This window comes from Perissodus microlepis, chromosome 15 (assembly GCF_051167445.1).
Source record: "Perissodus microlepis isolate ML-2025 ecotype Zambia chromosome 15, ASM5116744v1, whole genome shotgun sequence".
Classification (NCBI taxonomy): domain Eukaryota; kingdom Metazoa; phylum Chordata; class Actinopteri; order Cichliformes; family Cichlidae; genus Perissodus; species Perissodus microlepis.
Window position 1 is genome coordinate 23,385,328 of NC_140475.1, and position 21,182 is coordinate 23,406,509.

The 21,182-nt window shown below is 42.5% G+C and overlaps 1 protein-coding gene across 4 annotated transcripts in view; it reads left to right on the forward strand.

The window, feature by feature from the left end:
• The window catches only part of col12a1b (collagen, type XII, alpha 1b), a 153,466-nt gene that overhangs the window by 112,978 nt on the left and 19,306 nt on the right, over window positions 1-21,182 (forward strand). For all 4 annotated transcript variants that reach the window (XM_084953563.1, XM_084953564.1, XM_084953565.1 and 1 more), the window contains 9 exons: window positions 2,933-3,056; window positions 3,135-3,278; window positions 3,548-3,712; window positions 3,792-3,830; window positions 3,923-4,061; window positions 6,423-6,565; window positions 9,668-9,777; window positions 18,815-18,973; window positions 20,865-20,942. In XM_084953563.1, coding sequence (XP_084809689.1) covers window positions 2,933-3,056; window positions 3,135-3,278; window positions 3,548-3,712; window positions 3,792-3,830; window positions 3,923-4,061; window positions 6,423-6,565; window positions 9,668-9,777; window positions 18,815-18,973; window positions 20,865-20,942 — 1,101 coding nt within the window. The remainder of the gene's footprint in view (window positions 1-2,932; window positions 3,057-3,134; window positions 3,279-3,547; window positions 3,713-3,791; window positions 3,831-3,922; window positions 4,062-6,422; window positions 6,566-9,667; window positions 9,778-18,814; window positions 18,974-20,864; window positions 20,943-21,182) is intronic.

Here is a 21,182-nt window from a genome sequence, read left to right on the forward strand (position 1 = left end):
AGTGCTTAAAACCCAGACCCAACTAAAAATGGCTTAAACTGAGCTAGGGAGCCAATGCCGTGAATGAAGCTGAGCTCTGCAGTGAATGAGAGGCTCTTTGTGGATTTTAAGATGTCTCATTAATTCAGAAACCTTTTTTTTTCTCTCGAGTGAATGCATTACACTTCCGTACCCCAGCATCATCCAGTGGTGGTTTTGTTTTTATTTTCACAATGGAAACCTCATGATAAAAGAACTTCACCTCAACAGGAGGCCAGGGGTCTTATAAAACATCCGCCCTAATACGAGAATTCAATCAAGTGTAATCACTAACAGCCGACAACAAGACAAAACAAGAAGGAGGGAGATGCAAATGAAATAAAGGCTATAAAAGCTTTCTTGGCGATGCAGAATTTTTTCCGACCGAGTTTTGCAGGCATTTAAAGAATCGGTGATTATATATAAGCCTGTTCCAGAGAGAGGGAGCTCTGGATTTAAAGGTACATTCATGCTGACAAGTGTGACAGCATCGTATAAAAATATGATTAAAAGCCCGATGTGGTCCAAAACCTCTGTAGCTGTCTTAATTATTTCACATTGACACAAACCTCGTCTTCTTTAAAATCATCCCGGGATGCTATAATGGCTCATATCCCCAATCAGGATAAAATGAACAATCCTTGAGTCTAAGATAGTATTCGTTGGGATTCTTTTGCTTCTATTTGTATTATATTTTAGCCACAGAGCCAAGCATCTGTTTCACTAAAAAAGTAAATCCATTAGGTTTATATTATTAGCTTGTTTGACATCCCTTAAGGCAGTTTCTTCTGACAGTCCTCAAAGACTACTTGGTCCATCTGGATGAGAAAACATTTTGTTTGCAGCACAATAAAGCGGATTTTCATTCTCTTACCAAAAATACTAGTTTCTTAATCCATAAAAGATGGTTATGAGAGAAGACTGATTTGTAAGCTGCTCCACTGATTTAAATGCCGGTAGATGTATAGAATTGGTCAGTGTATGACTGTGTGCGAGGGGAGACAGCAGTGCATGTGCATATTTTCTTTAGAGAAGCAAGCGGATATTAGAAACATGTATGTTCTGTGTTGTATAATGATGCTGTAGGCAAATGTCTGTCTGCGATGCATTTGTGGGAGGGGGTAAAAAGCATGTGTAAGTTCTTATCTGAACAACAAAGTCAAACTCCAGCCAATGTCTGGTGGCCAAATAATTTTGTTGGAGGGCCAGTTTTTTCCCCTCGCTGGCCCATTTACTTTTTAATTTCTTGAGTCATTTCTTTGTCTGTCAACAAGATTATGCAAAAATGAGATTTCATAAAAGTTTGTGGGGAAGTGAAACAAGAGCAGCCCATTAAATTCTGGATACAGACAGCTTTCTGTAGGAATTTCAAAATGAACCCCTTAACTGGATGTGTTCTCTGAGTCCCCTTCAAGTTATTCAGTGTTTTTATACATAAAGTACCATCTTGTTTGAAAGTCCTTATTCCCCCGTTGCTGTGCTGCGTAATGCTGTTTACACTGACACTCGTGCGCTGAAGTGTCTGCATTGCTCTCCCATCACGAGTGAAAGTCGGCTGATCGGGTCGATCTTGTAGCTCATAAGTGTTGAACAGTTACTTTTAGTGAGACAGGAAAGACTTCAAAATCAAGTCGACACAAATGACACATCGACATTGGACCAATACTTCTCATTGCTTTAGCACTGTGAGCAAGCTAGTTGCACAGTTTCAGCCCATGAAGTTTATAATTCATGTCACTCCCAGTCAGACCAAACTCAGTCTTTGCACTTTGACCACTTTTTGGGGGAAAGTGCACACTGGGCTATGCTGTAGATCAGGGGTGGGGGAATCTCCAGGCCTCAAGGGCCGGTGTCCTGCAGGTTTTAGATGTGTCCTTAATCCAACACAGCTGATTCAAATGGCTATGTTACCTCCTCAACATGCCTTGAAGTTCTCCAGGGACTTGGTAATGAACTAGTCATTTAATTTAGGTGTGTTGACCCAGGGTGATATCTTAAACCTGCAGGACTCGGCCCGTGAGGCCTGGAGTTCCCCACCCATGCTGTAGATTGTGCAGTGATGTATAGTTGCCATAGATGCCATAGATTCCACCCACCCATCCATCTCTGCTTATCTGGAGCCAGAGCCTACCCCAGCTGTCAAAGGGTGAGAGGCCGAGCGTACACCCTGGACAGATTAGGAGACCGTCACAGGGTTAACACAGAGACACACAACTATTCACAATCACGTTCACACCTGCTATCAATTTAGAATCACATGTTAACCTAACATTCATGTTCGTGGACTGTGGAGTACCCGAAGAGAACCCACACAGGCATGGGAAAGACATCTGCTGGATTTGAACCCAAGACCTTCTTATTGTGAGCGATGGCACTGCTGTGCTGACCAAGGCTATACATTTAGACTTTTAATCAAACCTAAACAAGAAAACAAACTCCTGCAAATCAATTTGATTATTTTCCTACATGACATTTTTGCAAATATGTATAAGACTACTACTGTATTGAGAAATGTCGAGTAACAAGAAAATATCACAGATCATATTGTTAAAAGGAGCAATAGTAGCTCAGAGGGTTACACAGTTGCTTCACAGGAAGAAGGTCCTGAGTTCAAACCCTGGTAGGGTGTCTTGTTCTGGAGCTTTGGTTTCTCCCACCAGTAAAAAACATTCTCACAGAAGAGGCTTAATCTCGAATTTGTCTCCAAAATGTGCCTGTTAAACTTTATTGAACCAGCAAGTCAAAGAGACGAAGCTGAGATATTTGGATGTTTGCAGAGAGGGGATAATGGATGTAGTGGACACAGGAAGTTTAATGTGGAACACCACCGAGGAAGTTAATGGATGCAGTGAAGGAGGGTTGATGTGACAGAGAGGATGATAAGTCCCTAATTTTCTCATTATTTTCCACCCAGGTGTCATTTGTGCAGTACAGCGACAACGCTAAGACCGAGTTCAAGCTGAAAGCTTACAAGGACAAAGGCCTCGCCATGGCCGCGCCTTCTTACATTCGTTACCGAGGAGGAAACACCAAAACAGGTTTGATCTCATGCTACAGGCCACAGGTACAGATCCAAACAAGCATCTGCTGATCTGACACAGTTTTCCTCTGAGCAGGAGAGGCGCTGAAACACACTTATGAGAAGGCCTTCTCTCTTGAAAACGGGATGAGGAGAAATGTCCCCAAGGTGGTGGTAGCCATCACTGACGGACGCTCTCAGGATGAGGTGAAGAAGAACGCCGCCAGGCTCCAACACGCAGGTAGATGTCACACAAACGTGTATCTCCATGCAAGTGTGTCCCATATGAGCTCTGTTACAAACAGCTGTAAACAGACTGTTTACAGACCAAACAGAAGCAGCTGGTTCTCATCAGAATTAATGAAACTGCGCTGGATAGAATTTTCAATAATATTTTGTATCCATTTTTGGGTATTATTACCTGTTTAGACTCTTACTGGAAGAATAAATGAAGCCGATAAGCCAAGAGTCTGTTTGTGTTCTGACTGCCTTGGTTTGTGCCGTCTTCAGGTTACAGCGTCTTTGCCATTGGTGTCGCTGACATGGATTTCATCGAGCTGCAGCAGATTGGCAGCAAACCCAGCGAGAGACACGTTTTCGTTGTGGACGACTTTGACGCTTTCAACACCATCAAAGAAAACCTGATCACCTTCATCTGCGAAACTGCAACTTCCTGTTAGTTTAGAACAAAAAAGACAAACGTTGCTTTAACATGTGTTTCAGTTAATTAATTTCTGTGTGTTTTTGTCCACAGCGTGCCCCTTAATTTTTGTGAATGGATTTACTTCACCTGGTAAATACAAACTTTAGAGAAATTCATGACTTATTCACTGTTCGTCTGGATGATCTTGCAGTTAAAGGCAAGCTCCTGATTGGTTGTTTCAGGCTTCAGGATGCTGGAGGCATTCAACCTGACGGAGAAGACCTACAGTTACATCAAAGGCGTCTCCATGGAACCCGGCTCCTTCAACAGCTACACAGCATACAGACTTCATAAGAACGCCTTCCTGACTCAGCCTACTACGTGAGTCTCACGGGTCTCAGGCTTATATGCGCCCATATGTTTCACATTACTCCTCATTTACCTTTGCTCTTTACAGTCTAAAACCTCTTAAGGTTTTGTCACTCATTTTATTTGAGCACCTTCTCTTTTAACTTTGAGCTCTATTTCATAGACTTTGAAAGCACCGTGGTATAGCCTTTGAAGTCTATACCACGATGCTGGAGAGGACAGTTAGCCTGTTAGTTAAACCTCAGATTCAGGAGGATCAATGGTTTTCGTCCTGGTTGTGAAACGTTGGACCAGCTTTCTATCTTCTCAAAATTGTGTGAGAGTGTGTGGGAGTTTGCCCAACTAGTCTGCATGTGTTTTGTGGACTTGGAGAAGGCATTCGACCGCATCTGTCAGGGCATCTTGTGGTGGGCACTTCGGGAGTATGGGGTGACCGACCTATGGCTATGAGCCATTTGTCCGTGTACAACTGTAGTGAGAGCTTAGTTCGCTTTGCTGGTAATAAGTCAGACCCGTTCCCAGTGAGAGTTGGTCTCTGCCAGCCCTGCTCTTTGTCACAAAAAAAAGACAGATGGCAGAAGGTTTTCGCTTTCATCGGAATCTGGACTCTGGTCTTCACAGATGATGTTGTACTTTTGGCCTCATTAGGTGATGAAATAGGGTGGTTTGCAGCCAAGTGTGAAGCAGCTGGGATGAAAATCCGCACCTCTGAAGATGGAGTTCCCACTCTAGGTCAGGGATGAGTAGTTGTTTAAATATCTTGGGGTCTTGTTGACGAGTGACAGCAGAGTGGGTTGGGAGGTTGACAGACGGACTGAAGCAGCGTCTGTGTTGATGTGTTAATCAATGTATTGTGGTGGAGAGGGAGAGCTGAGTGCAAAGCAAAGCTGTCCATTTACCTGTTGATACTGGTGCCTCCTAGGTTAGGGATTTCAAACCTATCCCACCAGAAAAAGGCCCTGGGGCAGACCCAGGATACGCTGGAGAGATTATACTGTACTGCTTGGATGGCTTGGGACTGCCTCAGTGACACCCTGGATCACTCGGATTGTGAAAACACATGTGGAGCCTGAAGTAGAAAGCCCAGCTTAACAAGGAAGCTGATAACAACCATCAGAATACTTGTTATATCTGACTGAAGTTTGAGGTTTTGTGAAACTAGTGTATTGAACTTCCTACGGCTCTGTCTGTGCAGTGCTGGGATCAGCAGAGTGTTCATACCAGTGCTGACTGGTCAGAATGTGTTTGAGTTTTTAATGTGCATTTTAAACTGAATCTTTTCTTTCAAAAATGCGAGTTTCCGAGGTTTTCTGTGACATGGCCTGATTGAGTTACCAGTTTCTGCTGGAGCTTCCCAGAGTTTCTCCAGATTTGCTGTCTTTCGAATGCTTCCATGTTGTTCTCGTCTCCAACGGGACGAAAGTAACCAGCTGCATTCAAACTGTTTGAGCCCAGCTGTGGGGTCAGACTGAGCTGCAGGTCATGACGGAGAGCAGACTGCCCATAAAACGGCTTTTCAGTTCTTTCTGAAGCTGTTTCACACTGTGAGCTTCCATCAGGCCACTGAGTGCAGACGCAACCGCAAACTAGACTGTTAAAACTGGCCACCACCCAGCACTGGCGTCCCATACCCAGAATATCAAATGCAACAGCAGCGAGATGGAAAACAGCTTGGGTTTTGACTGTTTACCAAAACTGGCTTAACAAAATGTGTAGTGACATCACAGGGACAAATGAGAAACATCCTGCAGTGATGTGAAAAGGAGAGGAAGAAGAGCCAGTGGATGGAAAATGATTAAAATCACTGCTAACAGACAACATGTTATTTTTACAGTTGTGTCTATAATTACTTGGAAATAGCACATTGTTTATGTTAGTGGATGTTTAATCTAAGAACAAAGATGTGATTGAAATACAGATTGTTTTTATTCAGTAGGTTTTAGATAGTTCCTCACTCTAAAATAGGCTCCAAAATAACTGGCAAAATAAGTAACCTGATCGCAACCTAATAGAGCAGCTTTGGGTTACTGAAGACAAAATTGAATGCAGAGAGACCCACAAACAAGCAGCAACTGAAGGCAGATGCAGTAAAGGCCTGGGCGTGAATCTTGAGGGAGGAAACGCAGCATTTTCTGATGTTCATGGGTTTTATACCTCAGGCAGTCACTGACTGCAAAGTATTAAAAACAATCCTTGTGTTTAAAATCATGTAATCTAGCGTGTTACTTTCCAGCCTCTGTGAAGCTGTTCCTTATATCCTTGAGCCCAAGGCTAGACTTCTGTTTAAGGTTTAAGCTGTGTTTAACCTGTCCTCGCTCTGTCCGGACATTCTCAAATCTAACGCGCTGTTTTGTTTTTATCTTCCTTTTTCAGAGACATCCACCCTCTTGGTCTTCCCCACGCCTACACCATCATCATGATGTTCCGCCTCCTGCCCGACACGCCCAAAGAGGCCTTCGACATCTGGCAGGTGTCGAGCAAAGATCACAAACCAGAGACCGGTGTCACCCTTGACCGTAAGTATCGTACTCTATTCTTATCCTGTGCTGCCTGTGTGAAAACAGAGAAAAGCAGCAAGGAAATGTGTGATGTGGAGCAGCTGTGCCTCACTGCGTCATATCTGATCGCTGACAGAGAAGAGTTTGTAATGTAATGAGCTGGCCGTGCCCTCTGGCTGCTTCGGTCTGAGCTGATCGCAGACTCCCTTCGCCGCACAACTGTTGTGTCATCGAGCAGCTCAGCTGGCTCTCGTAAAGCCCGTGTTTCTGTCTGTCAGCAGGATTTCAACAAAAATCCACCAGTGACAAACGTGTATTCTTGAGTTATTACAATGAATTATAACTGTGCATGATTAAAGGTTTGACATCATGAGAGAAACCTTCTAGCACAAAGTTGCACAACAAAGCACCAACAAAGCGAAAGTTGGTCTTTCTGTTTCCAGTGTTTGTGCTGAGAGAACTTTCTCTTGACAGCTCCACAGAAACTCAAACATATGAAAGTTGTGTCAGTCGTTGTGTTTGGCAGGTTCAGGTAAAGTATTTTGTCACTAATGAAGCTGTGCTAACTCTGTAAGAAACAGACTATATTCACTTTAACTGCCCTGTACTAAAACAGCAAGTTCAACATATCTAGGATATATTTCCTTATCTGGCTTCGTTAAACCTAATCCATCATAATAATAAAACTCATAATAGCACACAGAGCTGTACTCGTCAAAACAACTGGCTTACACTAGAGCGTAAATCAAGTCTTTGAAATAACTGACACACACACCAAAGTTAAAAATAAGCTACAGCATTTCAGACTGCATCAGTGTTTTTTTGTATCATTAATATATCGCCTGTAGGAGATTGTGACAGTTATGATGACTGTCACAATCAATGATTACAATATAAGGACAGGGAAAAAACAATTAAATAGCTACATATCATTAACAAATTCATTGTTCCTCAAAAAATACCTACGATTTTTTTTTTCTCTGTACATTCGTTACGCACAGCGTAATGATGGTCTCATATCTATCTAATAGACTCCAATTTGTGCATGTAAATGGAGAGTCCTCTTCACACACTGAGGTTAATTATGGAGTTCCACAGGGTTCAGTGCTAGGACCAATTCTGTTTACATTATACATGCTTCCCTTAGGCAGCACCATTAGAAGACATAGCATACATTTTCACTGCTATGCAGATGACACCCAGCTCTATCTGTCCATGAAGCCAGATAACACACACCAATTAGTTAAACTGCAGGAATGTCTTAAAGACATAAAGACCTGGATGGCCGCTAACTTTCTGCTTCTTAATTCAGATAAAACTGAGGTTATTGTACTCGGCCCTGAAAATCTTAGAAATATGGTATCTAACCAGATTCTTACTCTGGATGGCATTACCTTGGCCTCCAGTAACGCTGTGAGGAACCTTGGAGTCATTTTTGACCAGGACATGTCCTTCAACGCACATATTAAACAAATATGTAAGACTGCTTTCTTCCATTTGCGCAACATCTCTAAAATTAGAAATATCCTGTCTCAGAGTGACGCTGAAAAACTAGTTCATGCATTTATTACTTCCAGGCTGGACTACTGTAATTCATTATTATTAGGATGTCCAAAAAACTCACTGAAAAGCCTTCAGCTAATCCAAAATGCTGCAGCAAGAGTACTGACAGGGACTAGAAGGAGAGAGCATATTTCTCCTGTTTTGGCTTCCCTTCATTGGCTTCCTGTTAAATCCAGAATTGAATTCAAAATCCTGCTCCTCACATACAAGGTCTTAAATAATCAGGCCCCATCTTATCTTAATGACCTTGTAGTACCATATCACCCTATTAGAGCACTTCGCTCTCGCTCTGCAGGCCTACTTGTTGTTCCTAGAGTATTTAAAAGTAGAATGGGAGGCAGAGCCTTCAGTTTTCAGGCCCCTCTTCTGTGGAACCAGCTTCCAGTTTGGATTCGGGAGACAGAAACTATCTCTACTTTTAAGATTAGGCTTAAAACTTTCCTTTTTGCTAAAGCATATAGTTAGGGCTGGACCAGGTGACCCTGAATCCTCCCTTAGTTATGCTGCAATAGACGTAGGCTGCCGGGGGATTCCCATGATGCATTGAGTTTTTCCTTTCCAGTCACCTTTCTCACTCACTATGTATTAATAGACCTCTCTGCATTGAATCATATCTGTTATTAACCTCTGTCTCTCTTCCACAGCATGTCTTTTATCCTGTCTTCCTTCTCTCACCCCAACTGGTCGCAGCAGATGGCCGCCCCTCCCTGAGCCTGGTTCTGCCGGAGGTTTCTTCCTGTTAAAAGGGAGTTTTTCCTTCCCACTGTCGCCAAAGTGCTTGCTCATAGGGGGTCATATGATTGTTGGGTTTTTCTCTGTATCTATGAAGCGCCTTGAGGCGACTTTTGTTGTGATTTGGCGCTATATAAATAAAATTGAATTGAATTGAATATTCTACATTCATTCTAACTTTTATAATGTTGCTTCTAAAATTCATGGCAGGCTAAAATTCTTAGGACTGCAGGAATTCCCTGGTGCTCCCAATGGGCTGAAAGCAGCACAGTTGCTTTAAGGACATCTAGATGATAAGGAATTACAGCAGTCCAGCCTACAAGTGCATACAAGGAATAGTTTTGCAGCATCAGTCTGAGAGAGGATGTTTCTAATTTTGGCAATATTACACAGATGAAAAAATGTCGGCCAAGATCAAATCCAAGAGATCTGATCAAGATGAGAGTTGAATTACACATCCTGGTCAAAAAGAAGTGGAACTGGAAGCTATCAGTAATGTATCTGATTAGACGTGCTTCAGAGATTTGAGTGGTGGCAACTGAGATAAAATATCTGGTTAGACAGACAGTTTTGTCTGAGTTTAAAAGTGGAAAATTACAGGTCATCCAGGCCTTTGTGTCTTTAAGACATGCCTGTAGTGATGTGTCATCTGTTTTCATAGATACATAAAATGGGGTGTCATTTGTATAGAAATGAACGTGAGTGTGAATGACTGTTTTTCGATGAGTCCAGTTGAAAAGCTCAAGAGCAGGTTTCTTTTGAGACTGAACCTGAGTATTCCTACAACTTAATTCTAATGTAATTTATTCTTCTGTCCCTGCTCAGCATCCAGCCAGACCGTTTCATTCTACAACAAAGACGAAAGCGGCGAGCTACAGAGAGTCACATTTGACACGAGGGAAGTGAAGAAGATCTTCCATGGAAGCTTCCACAAGGTAAGCAGAAGTCATTAATCTTTCAGTGGAGACTGTCCACATGTGAATTCTAACATATTGCATATTTAAATTGAGGAGAATGAAGCCAAATTTGTCTTTAATGTTTGAGTTATGTAACTTTTTTCGGTCCGTGGCTTGAGTGAGGCTTGACACATGAATCGAAGCGCTCCTCTTTGATCTCGCTGGACGTCTCGAGGTCATACAGAACCCGCACATGCCTGAGATTCCAAATATGCTGTATATTACAGCCAGAGCACCTCACACGCAAACTGCAGACGTGTTCCTGAGGAGTTATGTTGGCTCACATGAACAGATTGTCCTCTGCAGGTTGTAAAACGCAGAGCAGCAACTGCTTGTGATTACACGCACTTCAAACATGGTCGCCATCTGCATCTCCTGGATGTTATAAAATGATCAATAGACAGCCTGACATGAGCTGAGCAGGTCTGATTAGGTGGAGGTATGATGTAGCTTTGTATGTGGGATGGTTTGTTATTCAATCTTTAAAACTCCTTTGAAAACAAATGAGATCATTCATGAGGATCTTCTCCTGTGGCTCTTAAGTAACTGTTATTTTCACCTTTGAGATTATGTTTTTTTGCAATTTGAGTTACACACACTGCTTTTGCCTCAAGCTAAACATTAAAAAGACAACTCCTCAAACGCTAACAAAATGTGCTGGCTCAGAAAAATGTCCATCAATTAGTCAATGAAATGGGAGAAGTCATCTTTCTCCCACTGAAAATGCTACATACGTGTAAACAGAAAGAACTTTCTCAGACTTCCTTTCCTGGACAATCGAGCATCCAACCACTCAGCAGGCTGTTGGATTTGGGCTTCTGAACTTACTCATTACTGAAATAACAGGACTGCGGGTGAATCCTAGCTCAACCAATAACTTGTAAAGAACGTTGCAAACAACAACCAAGGAATAATCTCAGTGCTGGTGGAGGAGAGAGCGTGTTTGATTGTGTGTAGATGAACTTTGACAGCCAATCAGAGAAGAGAGAGTAGATTAAATATATAGGTTGTAGATGAAAAGAAAAAAAATGCAGTAACCGGATGATTGATGTGCCAGCACATGTACGATACATACATGATAATAAATGTAATATAGTTGGGTTTCTAACTAGCAAACGAACCACCTGAAGAAATGGTGAAAAAATGTTTTACTTTTTCTACTCAGCAATGAATCCTCTGATCTCAGGGACATAGGGACATAGTCACTTTGTGTTTTGTAACACTGCTCAGAAAATGTTGGTTTTTGGTTGATCATTGTCAGTTTTGTACTGGTGTATAACTGTTTTATAACCTTAAGAGAGGTGATAAGAAATGCCACCAGCTGTATTTGTTAATATCGTGAGGTTCAGCCTTCTGTGGTGACTACAATGCCTTTTATGTACAGCATTTTTAGATATATCTGTATCTGCAAATTTTCACCGCAGAATAATCATGACGTAATCGACTGATCTGGCACATCTGGTCTGAGAATCCCGCAAGGCAAAAGGCAGTCCGGCTGGATTGTCTGGCTCTCTTTTCCTTCTGGCTCATCCTAATCAGTGGATGTCTACACTTGCACACGAGGAGGCAGTTTAAAATCACAAACAGAACAAAGAACAAAGCACATGCTCCCAACAAACTTTACACAGACACGCACCGCATCTGAAAATTTAAAGCAAACACCACCACCTTCACGTTATGAAACACAGGGCAAACGCAGGGCATGGAGAAGATGCCAAAAGAAACACCCCAAAAACCTTTACCTGAATGCAGCACAAGCCTCTTTATTTTTCCTCTCATCATCATGGCCTTACTCCCAAGCCACAACATGCGTGTCAGTGACTGAATTATAATAAGATGAAATATGCTTTGCAACTGTTGAGAGCATAAACTAAACAATACAAAGAAAGGACTGTGCAGACAGTGATGAGGATGAGGCAGAGTCTGAGAGAGCTGGACAGCTTTTGTCTTCCTGGATTCTCAGCCGATTACTGCAGCTCGGCTTACCCAGGTACTTTCAGGCCCATCAACGAAGACAGATTTGTCATCAGCATCACACTTCAGCAGTTCGAACCTGATGTAAGAGATTTTCTTAGTGTGTCGTTGGGCTTTAAAGACAGTTTCCACTCAGAGCTACTGTGTTTCATGCTTTAGATTAGGTCTGAGCCGTGGTGCTGATAGCAACACATTTACAGGAAGCACTGCTGGGAGAAGCGGTGTGGACAGTCCTTTCAACAATATCTTAAAGTTTCATGAGTTTCATCCATAAGCTCCTCTTAGAGGGGGAGATCTTTAAAAGCGCACTGCAGTCGCCGCTGGGACGCTCGACTGGAAAATACTGGGTCACTGCTATTTCTATTAAACAATTACATCAGTGCAGCTGAAGAGTGCCAGCAGGGAGGCGGGACCAGGAGGAGTTTAAGGAGGCAGCGCTCGGTTTTACCTCTTCTGGTAGCCGACCTCAGCTCTGCGGTTTTACCTCCCAGGGTGGGATAAGAGTGTCAGCAGGAAGGCTTTAAGGCCTCTCGCTCTGAACTTTACTAATAGTGGAGTGTGTGGTTGATTTTAGTCTGTAGATGATCTTCACTACATCTGATAATACTGAGAAATGCCTTTTTCTCCTCCTTTTTCATTTTGTCATAGAGAAAAAAGAAAAAAGTTGCAGTTTTGGAGCAGACTTCTATAGATTTCATGCCAAATCTGCACCCTCACACACAGGAACCAGCCGAATGATTTAAAGGAAGTGAATGCAAAGGTCAGAAAGTTGTAACAGGAAACTTTTAAAAAAAAATAAATAGTGACCTGGCTATTTTGGAGTTCAGGAGGTCACCATTTCACCACACAGATTTCTGCTTTAAACAAAAAAAAAGTAGATTCTTCATTTCAGAGTGTCCAAATGGTGGCTTGGAGAGCTGTGGGAGTGTATCAGACCCATTTTATTTCTGTAATATGCAAACAATGTATATTTATAAATGAATAACTCTTTGCATGCAAGGGAAAAAAAGAAGGGAAACCCAGGCTGTTTTTGCACTTGTCAGATGGCAGGGATTTTCAGAGGGAGATGTATCAAAGGATTTAACTGATGCGAGATAATAAGAAGCAGAAAACACTGTAAACGCTACCCATCCTTTTTGTCTTCAGCCGGACCAGAGCGCCAGCACCTGTCAGATAGAGGCGGATCTCACGATGTTAACCTTGGCATCGTGTTGTGTGAAAGTGAACTGATGATGTGAAAAAGCTGTGATATGCTAACGGATGGGGTGGCACGGACTCCAGAAAAGTGCCTTCATCAGGCAATATGAAAAATGAATGCAAAACACAAAAAAGGGCTGATCTGCAGATGTGAAGCTGTGTCCTGAAATTTGGGGCAAAACCCAGAGCATCATAATTAGTTGCATCTGCAGATGGGTTTGCTTGTGTGCTGGATTTACAGCCTGACAGACAAGTTATTCCAGAATCTTCACATTTAAAGGCTTTTTGTAGCCAAAGCACACAGAAGAGAAAGCCAAACATTTTAAGACAAAACTTTATTTGTATCTGCAAAAAGGGTGTCTGCTCTTTTCTTATCTTGATAACGCTGATGAAGAATCTTTGGATTAGCATCACATCTGCATAGTGCACTAGAAATCTGGGTCCTTTGCATTATCAGATACTTTTACTCAGTTTGACTGTGTTTCAGAGTTGCAGGAGGTCAAGTTTCTTTTAGAAGGAAGGTTTGTTTCTAAGTGCCTCTTTAGCGTACTTAGGACCATGACAGCATTAGCCAACTTCTCCTGACACTCAGGCTGAGGGCTGTTGACGTCCTGTGATGATGCTCACATTCTGGGAGCTGTGCAAAAGGCTTGGGGTTCATTGAAAAAGAACATGTGGTAAAAACTGAATAAATAGGATATAGATTCGGGTTTTTTTGGTTTTTTTTTATATCTGAATTGGAGAATAAGTGGTTGGCAAAGCTAGTATAGTAATTAAGTTTCTATTTGTCAAGTTCTGTATTGCAATATCAATGTGCGGTTGACACAAATGCCATTCCTTTATGGTATTTGGTGAGTCTTCAACTTGCCACAAAGTTGAGATGTTTTTACCTCCCCTGTCATTGGTGCAAGTCTCAGAATTTTGATGAAATATAAAGGTTTCCCATCACCACAGTGCCGGTGCTGAGCTCTTCTTGTGGAGCTCAGACATGGCGAAAACACAGCTTGACTTCAGGATGCTTCTCATGCCTGCAGCACACTGGAGCCAGTTTGGAAAGACTGGAGTCTGGCACCGTCTCAGATCTAAAGATGAGTCAGAGTTTGGTTTTTGGGGAGGCCAGTGATCATGCAGGGCCACTGCTTGCAACGCTACGGTCAGATTCCTTTTGAGATTTTTTTTCCCATCATGCTCGGTGGAAATTTACATGAAGAAAAACAATTGACAAACGAAGCAGAAACAGAAGGAGCTCATGGCTTTGATCTGGCAAAGAAAACAAAAGGGAAAAAGGGAAGGCGCCTCGACCGGACACAGTGCTGCCTGAGAGCATGGAGAGAGCACTCCTATTGGTTACTGATGATCATGTGATCGAACTGCACTATTTACCCAAACCAAGATAAAAAAAGTCTTTAATTAGAATTAGAGTTAATTATAATGAATCAGTTGATCATGATAATGGTGATAATGAGTGTGCCACAACTTTATCATGATTGTATGGTGACCTTTAACCTCTGTTGAAAAGTTGTTTGGTGCTGGGATACAAGTGGACTGTATCCTGGACTTTTAAGTCAGCTTTTCTTTAACAGAAGGCATAAAAATAATGTCTTTTAAAATGCAGATTCACCGAGTCAGAGTCCCACATGTGCTTAGTGTGATAAAACCCTTAAAACATGCAGAACTGGATCTTGAGGGGAAATTCTTCTTCTTTGAAGCGGTCAGAGGTCAATTTTAGCTCGGGGCTACGCTGCTCTACTGTGTGGTGGACACATGGACAACACAATGGCTTTTAGATCTCTCCAGCAGCAGCAATTAAAACCAGCTGAACTGAAGAAACTTTAAGATTTAAAAGCTTGTCAGAGAAAGGAGTTGATTTAAAATTGTGCTTTAGTCTGGTTCAGCAACAGCTGCACTCAGATTTACTGAGCTGTTGTCAGTAAAAGACGTCGGCCACATCACCACGCTTAGACTCCACTAATCCTTTTCCCCTCTCAGCGCTTCACCAACCAGCTTGCTCAGCACTGGAAGCATCCCTGAAATCTTTCCTCAGATGTGTTTAACAGCAGAGATCCATGAAAGCATCAGCTCTGTTGCAGATACCTTAAGGGTTTAAAGCACCGCTGCCCCCCGACAGGCCCAAACAACGTTTGCATAAGCAAATAAACAAGCCATCATCGAACAATCTGTGCCAAGTAACTGCAGAGAAATCGATTAACGGGCCAGCCAGTAGCTGTAGCTCTGACAGGAAGACGCGAAAAGACAGGAAATAAAGATGCTCTGACTAATAGAAACATCTCAGAGATTATACAGCTGGAGCCAGATGGATAAAACTGAATTCAGGGAAGGAAAGCGCATAAATATTCTTTATGCTATGCCTGACATGTTTTTTCTTTTTTATGAATCTCAACTATCTTGAAACTCTGCACATGTGCACAAACCTCATTTCTACTTTCCAAAGAAGTGAATGTTGCCTCAGCAGAGGAGGGAAATGTCAGTTTACTGTTCTCGAGGCTGAAGTCGTGACCAGAAGAAAGAGATAAAGTAACGTAGGATCATCCATGAGTAGGATGATGGCAGAAAAAGAAGACTGGAGAAGAAAAACGATCAAACTGTGTACTCACTGAACTTTATTGAGGTTCGTGAAGTGAATGGCGCCTTATTTTTCATCTTCACTTCAACATATCAGCTTTAACTCGCCCAATATTAGTCAGCTTATTAACTCAGCTTTCAGCTCTCTGAACCTGAGTTGTTCTTCAAACTGCAGTTCCTCTAATGGCCACTTGAGGCAAGCGCCAACACTAAGTCAGTCCCTACAGACATTAATGTTAAAATGTTCGATGCAAACAGCAGAAATGAGCATGTTTACAGACTGATGGAAGAAGAAGTTTTGTCTCGGAGAGCGGAGAGCTTTGTCCCACTAAAGTTGAGTACTAGCATTACTGAGCACATCCACAGAGGATGTTGTTAGTAAAGTGATTTGTATAGGGACACTCCTGAACTCACCCCTTTACTACCAGGGATCACATTCCCAGCTGTTCAAAGCCTTATAAGGACAGGCTTCAGTGTCCCTGTGTGCCTTGTGCTGTCGAAATAAATTCAACTCCAGCGACGGCACATAAATGTGGAACTTGTCCTGCTGACCTGAGGTCAGATGAACAGAGCGAGGGCGCGTACGGCCTCGGCACACACTTTCATCTCTGCTTGTGTAAACATCGTCACGTAACAGCCTGGAGCTCAAACATTACATCCAGACTTTGGTATGAATGGTTTAAGGGGCTTTCCAACAATGGCAGAGGCGCTTCTAAACTGGCAGCTGTAATTGGTCCATTTTTCATCGTAAGTAAAGGAGGGAAGAAGAGCGTTTAGTCAGATACTCTGGTTTCATGACTTGTTGTTGCTACGATTTACTGCTGTTACCAAACTTTGAGTATTTTGTAAAGAATAAGGAAGGTTGCTGGATTGTCTGTTACTCTCTGCACCTCCTGAAGACAAATCTCTTCAAAGAAACCCATAAAACTAATGATATAGATGCTTTCCAAACAAAGATTGCACACATTTAATGTTTAGAAAGATGAACAAAAACATTCACATACACTCGCATGTTTCTACAGAGTGGCGTGTACAGGGTTAATTATTTATGGAATTAAAGCTTTATGGAACCGTGTTTCAGTTTCAATCATGAAGTCCCGTCTTCAGCAGCGCCTTTATTTTGGCAGGTCTCCTTCCTGTAATAGCTGATATTAACCACAACAGCATCAATACATCAGGACAATACATCAGCTCGTGTTTTACAGCCATGTATCAGACTTTCCTCTGAATCTCTGAGGATTTTTCCAGCCTGAAGAGAATGAAATACTGTATGCTCTCACTTTTGGCACAAAGCTGTTCATGTTTCAATACTGGCAGCTTCAGTGTGGTCATATCAGTGCTCTTACTGGCTTTTAAAATCCTTTAAATTTAACAGAAGAGCGAGTCCAGTTAAAGCATTGACATGCTGAAGCTTTAATGGTACCTGCTGACTTCATGAAAAGCAGATAAATGTCTCAAACGCTGCGTTTCCCTCCATGAAGTGTTTCTTGGACACCTCCGTGCTTCTGCGTTCTGTTAAACATGACTGACCACAAGCAGCGAGCCGCCCTCGCCGCCGCCACTCTGTGGCTTTGTAGAGGTCACGTTTTCCCTCCATGCATCCCGACTCGCTTCGAGGAAAAGCCGCTGCAAAGGCGGCGCTGATGCTCCACCACAAAATGACGACACGATGCGGCGAGGGTGACGTGACTGAGGAGAAATGCAAATTGTGGTGTTGTGTGTACAGCGGAGCTGCCGCAGTTATTTTACTGTTTGGAGTTGTACGAAGTCCATCGGTGAGATAGAAGGAAAGAATTCAGGGTAGATTTGGCCTCTCGATGAGCATTTCCAGCTGAATCTGGAATATTTCAATTAGATGGAGGAATCTTTCAGCAGATAAAACGATTTGTTCACAAGTCTCTGGACCTGCATCTGCACCGACGCGTACCTTTAAAAATTCTCTGGTTTACAGTGAACAACTTTAACTCTGCAAACCTGTGACTTCACAGTGCACTGGTATAAATAATGATGCCAGTGGTGGGTATTTATCAGAAAAGCAAAAAGTTACTGAATGAAACGCTTCCAGTGTTTGGACAGATGAAAGCTGAGAGAGCCGTTTTCCTTGTGGTTATTAATTATCCCACAATAGTTCAACTTAATTCAAAATAATCTGTTTAATAGCTTCAAAAAGTAAGAAAATGTAGCATGAATGTCAGAAATATTTAGGTGTTGCTTTGAAGTGAAACAATAAATGTTTTACAATTTAAAAAAAAAAGAAGCTGTTAGAACATCGGGGCCTAAAGGCACATTCGCACCTTGGGTCTAATGGTTTTTGGTTTGATTTCACATTATTCCCCTGGTGTTGGCCAGAACCGCACAAAACTCAGACTGACATTCATCTTTCAGACACATTCTACGCAGCTGCACTTAACCAAATGCTGAGGAGCTCATTAGCAGCTGAGTTTTATGTAGATGCTTGTAATTAAGTGGATTAGGTGTAATTATTGAAGGCTTTTGCTTTAACGTCGCCTCTGACTACCAGAGTGCAGCGTCAGCGAAGAGCCCTCCAGTTTGCTCAGTTTAGCAGGATGACTCGTCTGCCCTCGAGTCAGGACATGGTAAAAAAGGTTTAATAACAGAGTTTAATAGTTTAATAATAATCTTGTAAATAGGTTGGAACTATTTAAAATGAGAGAGGACGGTGGTGGTGGTTAAGATGGTGGTTTACCCAAAAGTTCCATAGACTTCCTGTGCAAAGTAAACCTGTAGTATAAACACATGGGACGTTTTAAATGTAAGTGGTAAATATTTGGTTTATTATTTGGGAGTTTCAACACATTCTCATTCTTGGCATGTCACGAGGAAAATGGAAGCAGCATTGATAAAAGTTAAAGGGTTTCCTTTTATTTGGCATCTTTAAACATGATCCCGTAAGGACATGGAAAATGGAAAACGGATGTTTCCTTGTGAAATACTCATATTTGCAGGGCAGTAACAAGAAAGAGTTTAAAAGGTCAAAATCCAAAGCACTGCAGGGATGTCTTTAGAACATGATGGAGAATCCCCTCTTTCTGAATGGACAGAGGGGAAGTGCTGTTTTCCCTCCATGTGAGCGCTCGTATACTTCTGCATGATCGAGCCTGTTCACCCGCAGCCTCCGCCATGGGCTCGGCAAAACCTAATAATGTGCAGGCTGCGAGGATGAAAACCAGACATGGCACATGGTCGTAGAACAAAGAATGCGCCAATAAAATCTCTCCTTCCTTTCTCTTTCTGTCTGAAGCTGCACATCCTGGTTTCACCCACCAACGTCCAGCTCAACATCGACTGCCAGGTAGTGACCGAGAAGCCGATCAAGGCCGCTGGAAACATGTCCAGCGACGGCTACCAGGTCCTGGGCAAGATGTCCAAATCCATCGGCTCCAAAGGAGAATCGGCAACTGTAAGTGAACTCTGCGTTCACACAAACAGGAGACTGACGTTATCTACCGACACAAATGATTTTTATCTCTATTTTACTTTGACTGCAAATAGTACAAAAATTTCAAAGCAAATTAAATTGACACAGATTTCATCTGTTTCTTTATATAATCCAGGTAACCAGTAAGAGTTTGTTGATCTTGTCTTTGGAATCTTTAGCATCTTCTGGTCCTACTTTTAAAGTAGGGTTGGGTGATTCAGTAAGACTTTTCTAACACGCCATCAGACAAAAAAAAACAGCCTTTGTTTGCAGCCTGCTTTCCCTTACCGCTCACATACTTCACATGCAAAATCACCTTGTTAGGTTTCTCCAGTTGATGCATGCCTTCCACTCTAAATCAGTTACCAGCTGTTAGATATTAAACAATCAGGGTGCACAGCTTATAATCTGGGTGACAGAAGAGTTTAGCAATACGTGGCTAACTGAACTAGCTGTCGAGAAGACTCGTTACATCGGAGAGTTACAAAAAACAGGAAGTGAGGCTTCCACGTAAGTGTCAGTTCTCTACAGCACTACATTCACCATCATGCTGATGTCTGTGTCTGTGTTTGAACTCTCTGTTTAAAGATGCTTTGTTCAGCAGCCTCACAAGTTCGCATTTTACAGTGTTGAATTCTCACTAAACTGGCAAAAAAACAAAATAACAAATAAAAAATTTCTGCCAAAACTAAAACTTAAAACTGGGGATTATTTACTAGTTCCGCCTCCCAACACCATCCACCCATTCGCTTCCGCTTATCCTTTTCAGGGTCGTGAGGGGTGCTGGAGCCTATCCCAGCTGTTTTAGGGCGAGAGGCAGGTTACTCCCTGGACAGGTTGCCAGTCTGTTGCAGGGCTAACACATAGACAAAGACAACCATTCGCACTCACATTCCCTCCCACATTCACACCTTTGGGCAATTTAGAGTTTCCAATTAACCTATCCCCACTAAGTGCAAGTCTTTGGACTGTGGGAGGAAGCCGGAGGACCCAGGGAGGATCCACGCAAACACGGGGAGAACATGCAAACTCCACACAGAAAGATCCCAGGCTGATTGCGGAATTGAACTCAGGACCTTATTGCTGTGAGGCAACCACCCTACCAACACGTTCTATGAAATTCAGCCTGGTATATTTGTGTTATCTTGGTGAATGACAGACAAAAATCAAGAACCAAGGTGAAAGCTGAGGTGGAGAAAAATGAAGTAGCACAATTATAAAATGTTAGCTGCTGCTGACTTTATCAGCGCAAAACAAACAGTGCAGCTTTTTACCTCAGCTCTAAAAGGCTGGTGGGGTATTGTCATCACCCCTACGTTTGTGAATGTGATAACTGGAGCAGGTAGTCACGTATATTTTCAAATTGACACAATCAGTGCAGCTACAAAAAATCGTTTGAATCTCAGTTTTCTGAGAATCTTGTGGATTTGATAACGATGTAGGATTTTGAAATTGATACCTGAGGTGTGTCTGCTAGGAGGCTGAGGGGTAGCACTGCTGTCAGCAGTATTCTTATTCATTGCTGTACATTTAGTTTGAATACTGAACAAACTTTAATGAGCAGAGAGTGAACTGAACACACACACAGTATTTCAAACATTTTGTAATTAATTTTAAGTTTTTTGGGGGGGGGGGGGAATACAGAGAGGTTGTAGTTAATTCAAAGAGACAGTGAAATGAGTTTTACACGGCGCCACATGCATCAGCAGGGTTGTAATGCGAGCCTTTCTTCCCGGGGCTGATGGGACTCGGCAGTGCCTCATCCTCTGTTGTTTTTCTGCATGTCCTCTGGGAGCTGTGGAGGGTGTATCACAGACATATGTACCACTACGCCATATCCATGTTTTTGTTTTTTTTCTCCCCTCCTCCACAGTTCCAGCTCCAGATGTTCGACATTGTCTGCAACTTGGCCTGGACCAGCCGAGACAGATGTTGTGACCTCCCATCGAGGGTAAGGGAACCCCGACCTCCACAAAGCCTTTGAGCCTAACATATTTAGCATGTGCCCACTCTGGCACGTCGTCGCTCCTTTAGCCTCAAACCGGCAGCTGAGTGACGACGATAAACTGGCGCTAGCTTTGACTCCAGATAATCAGCTGTGCTGGGGAGTATCTCCTCTGAACGTCTACTGGGATTAAAGAATATAGAAACAGCTGATGAAGTTTTGGCTGATAGGGTGCAAAGATTTTCT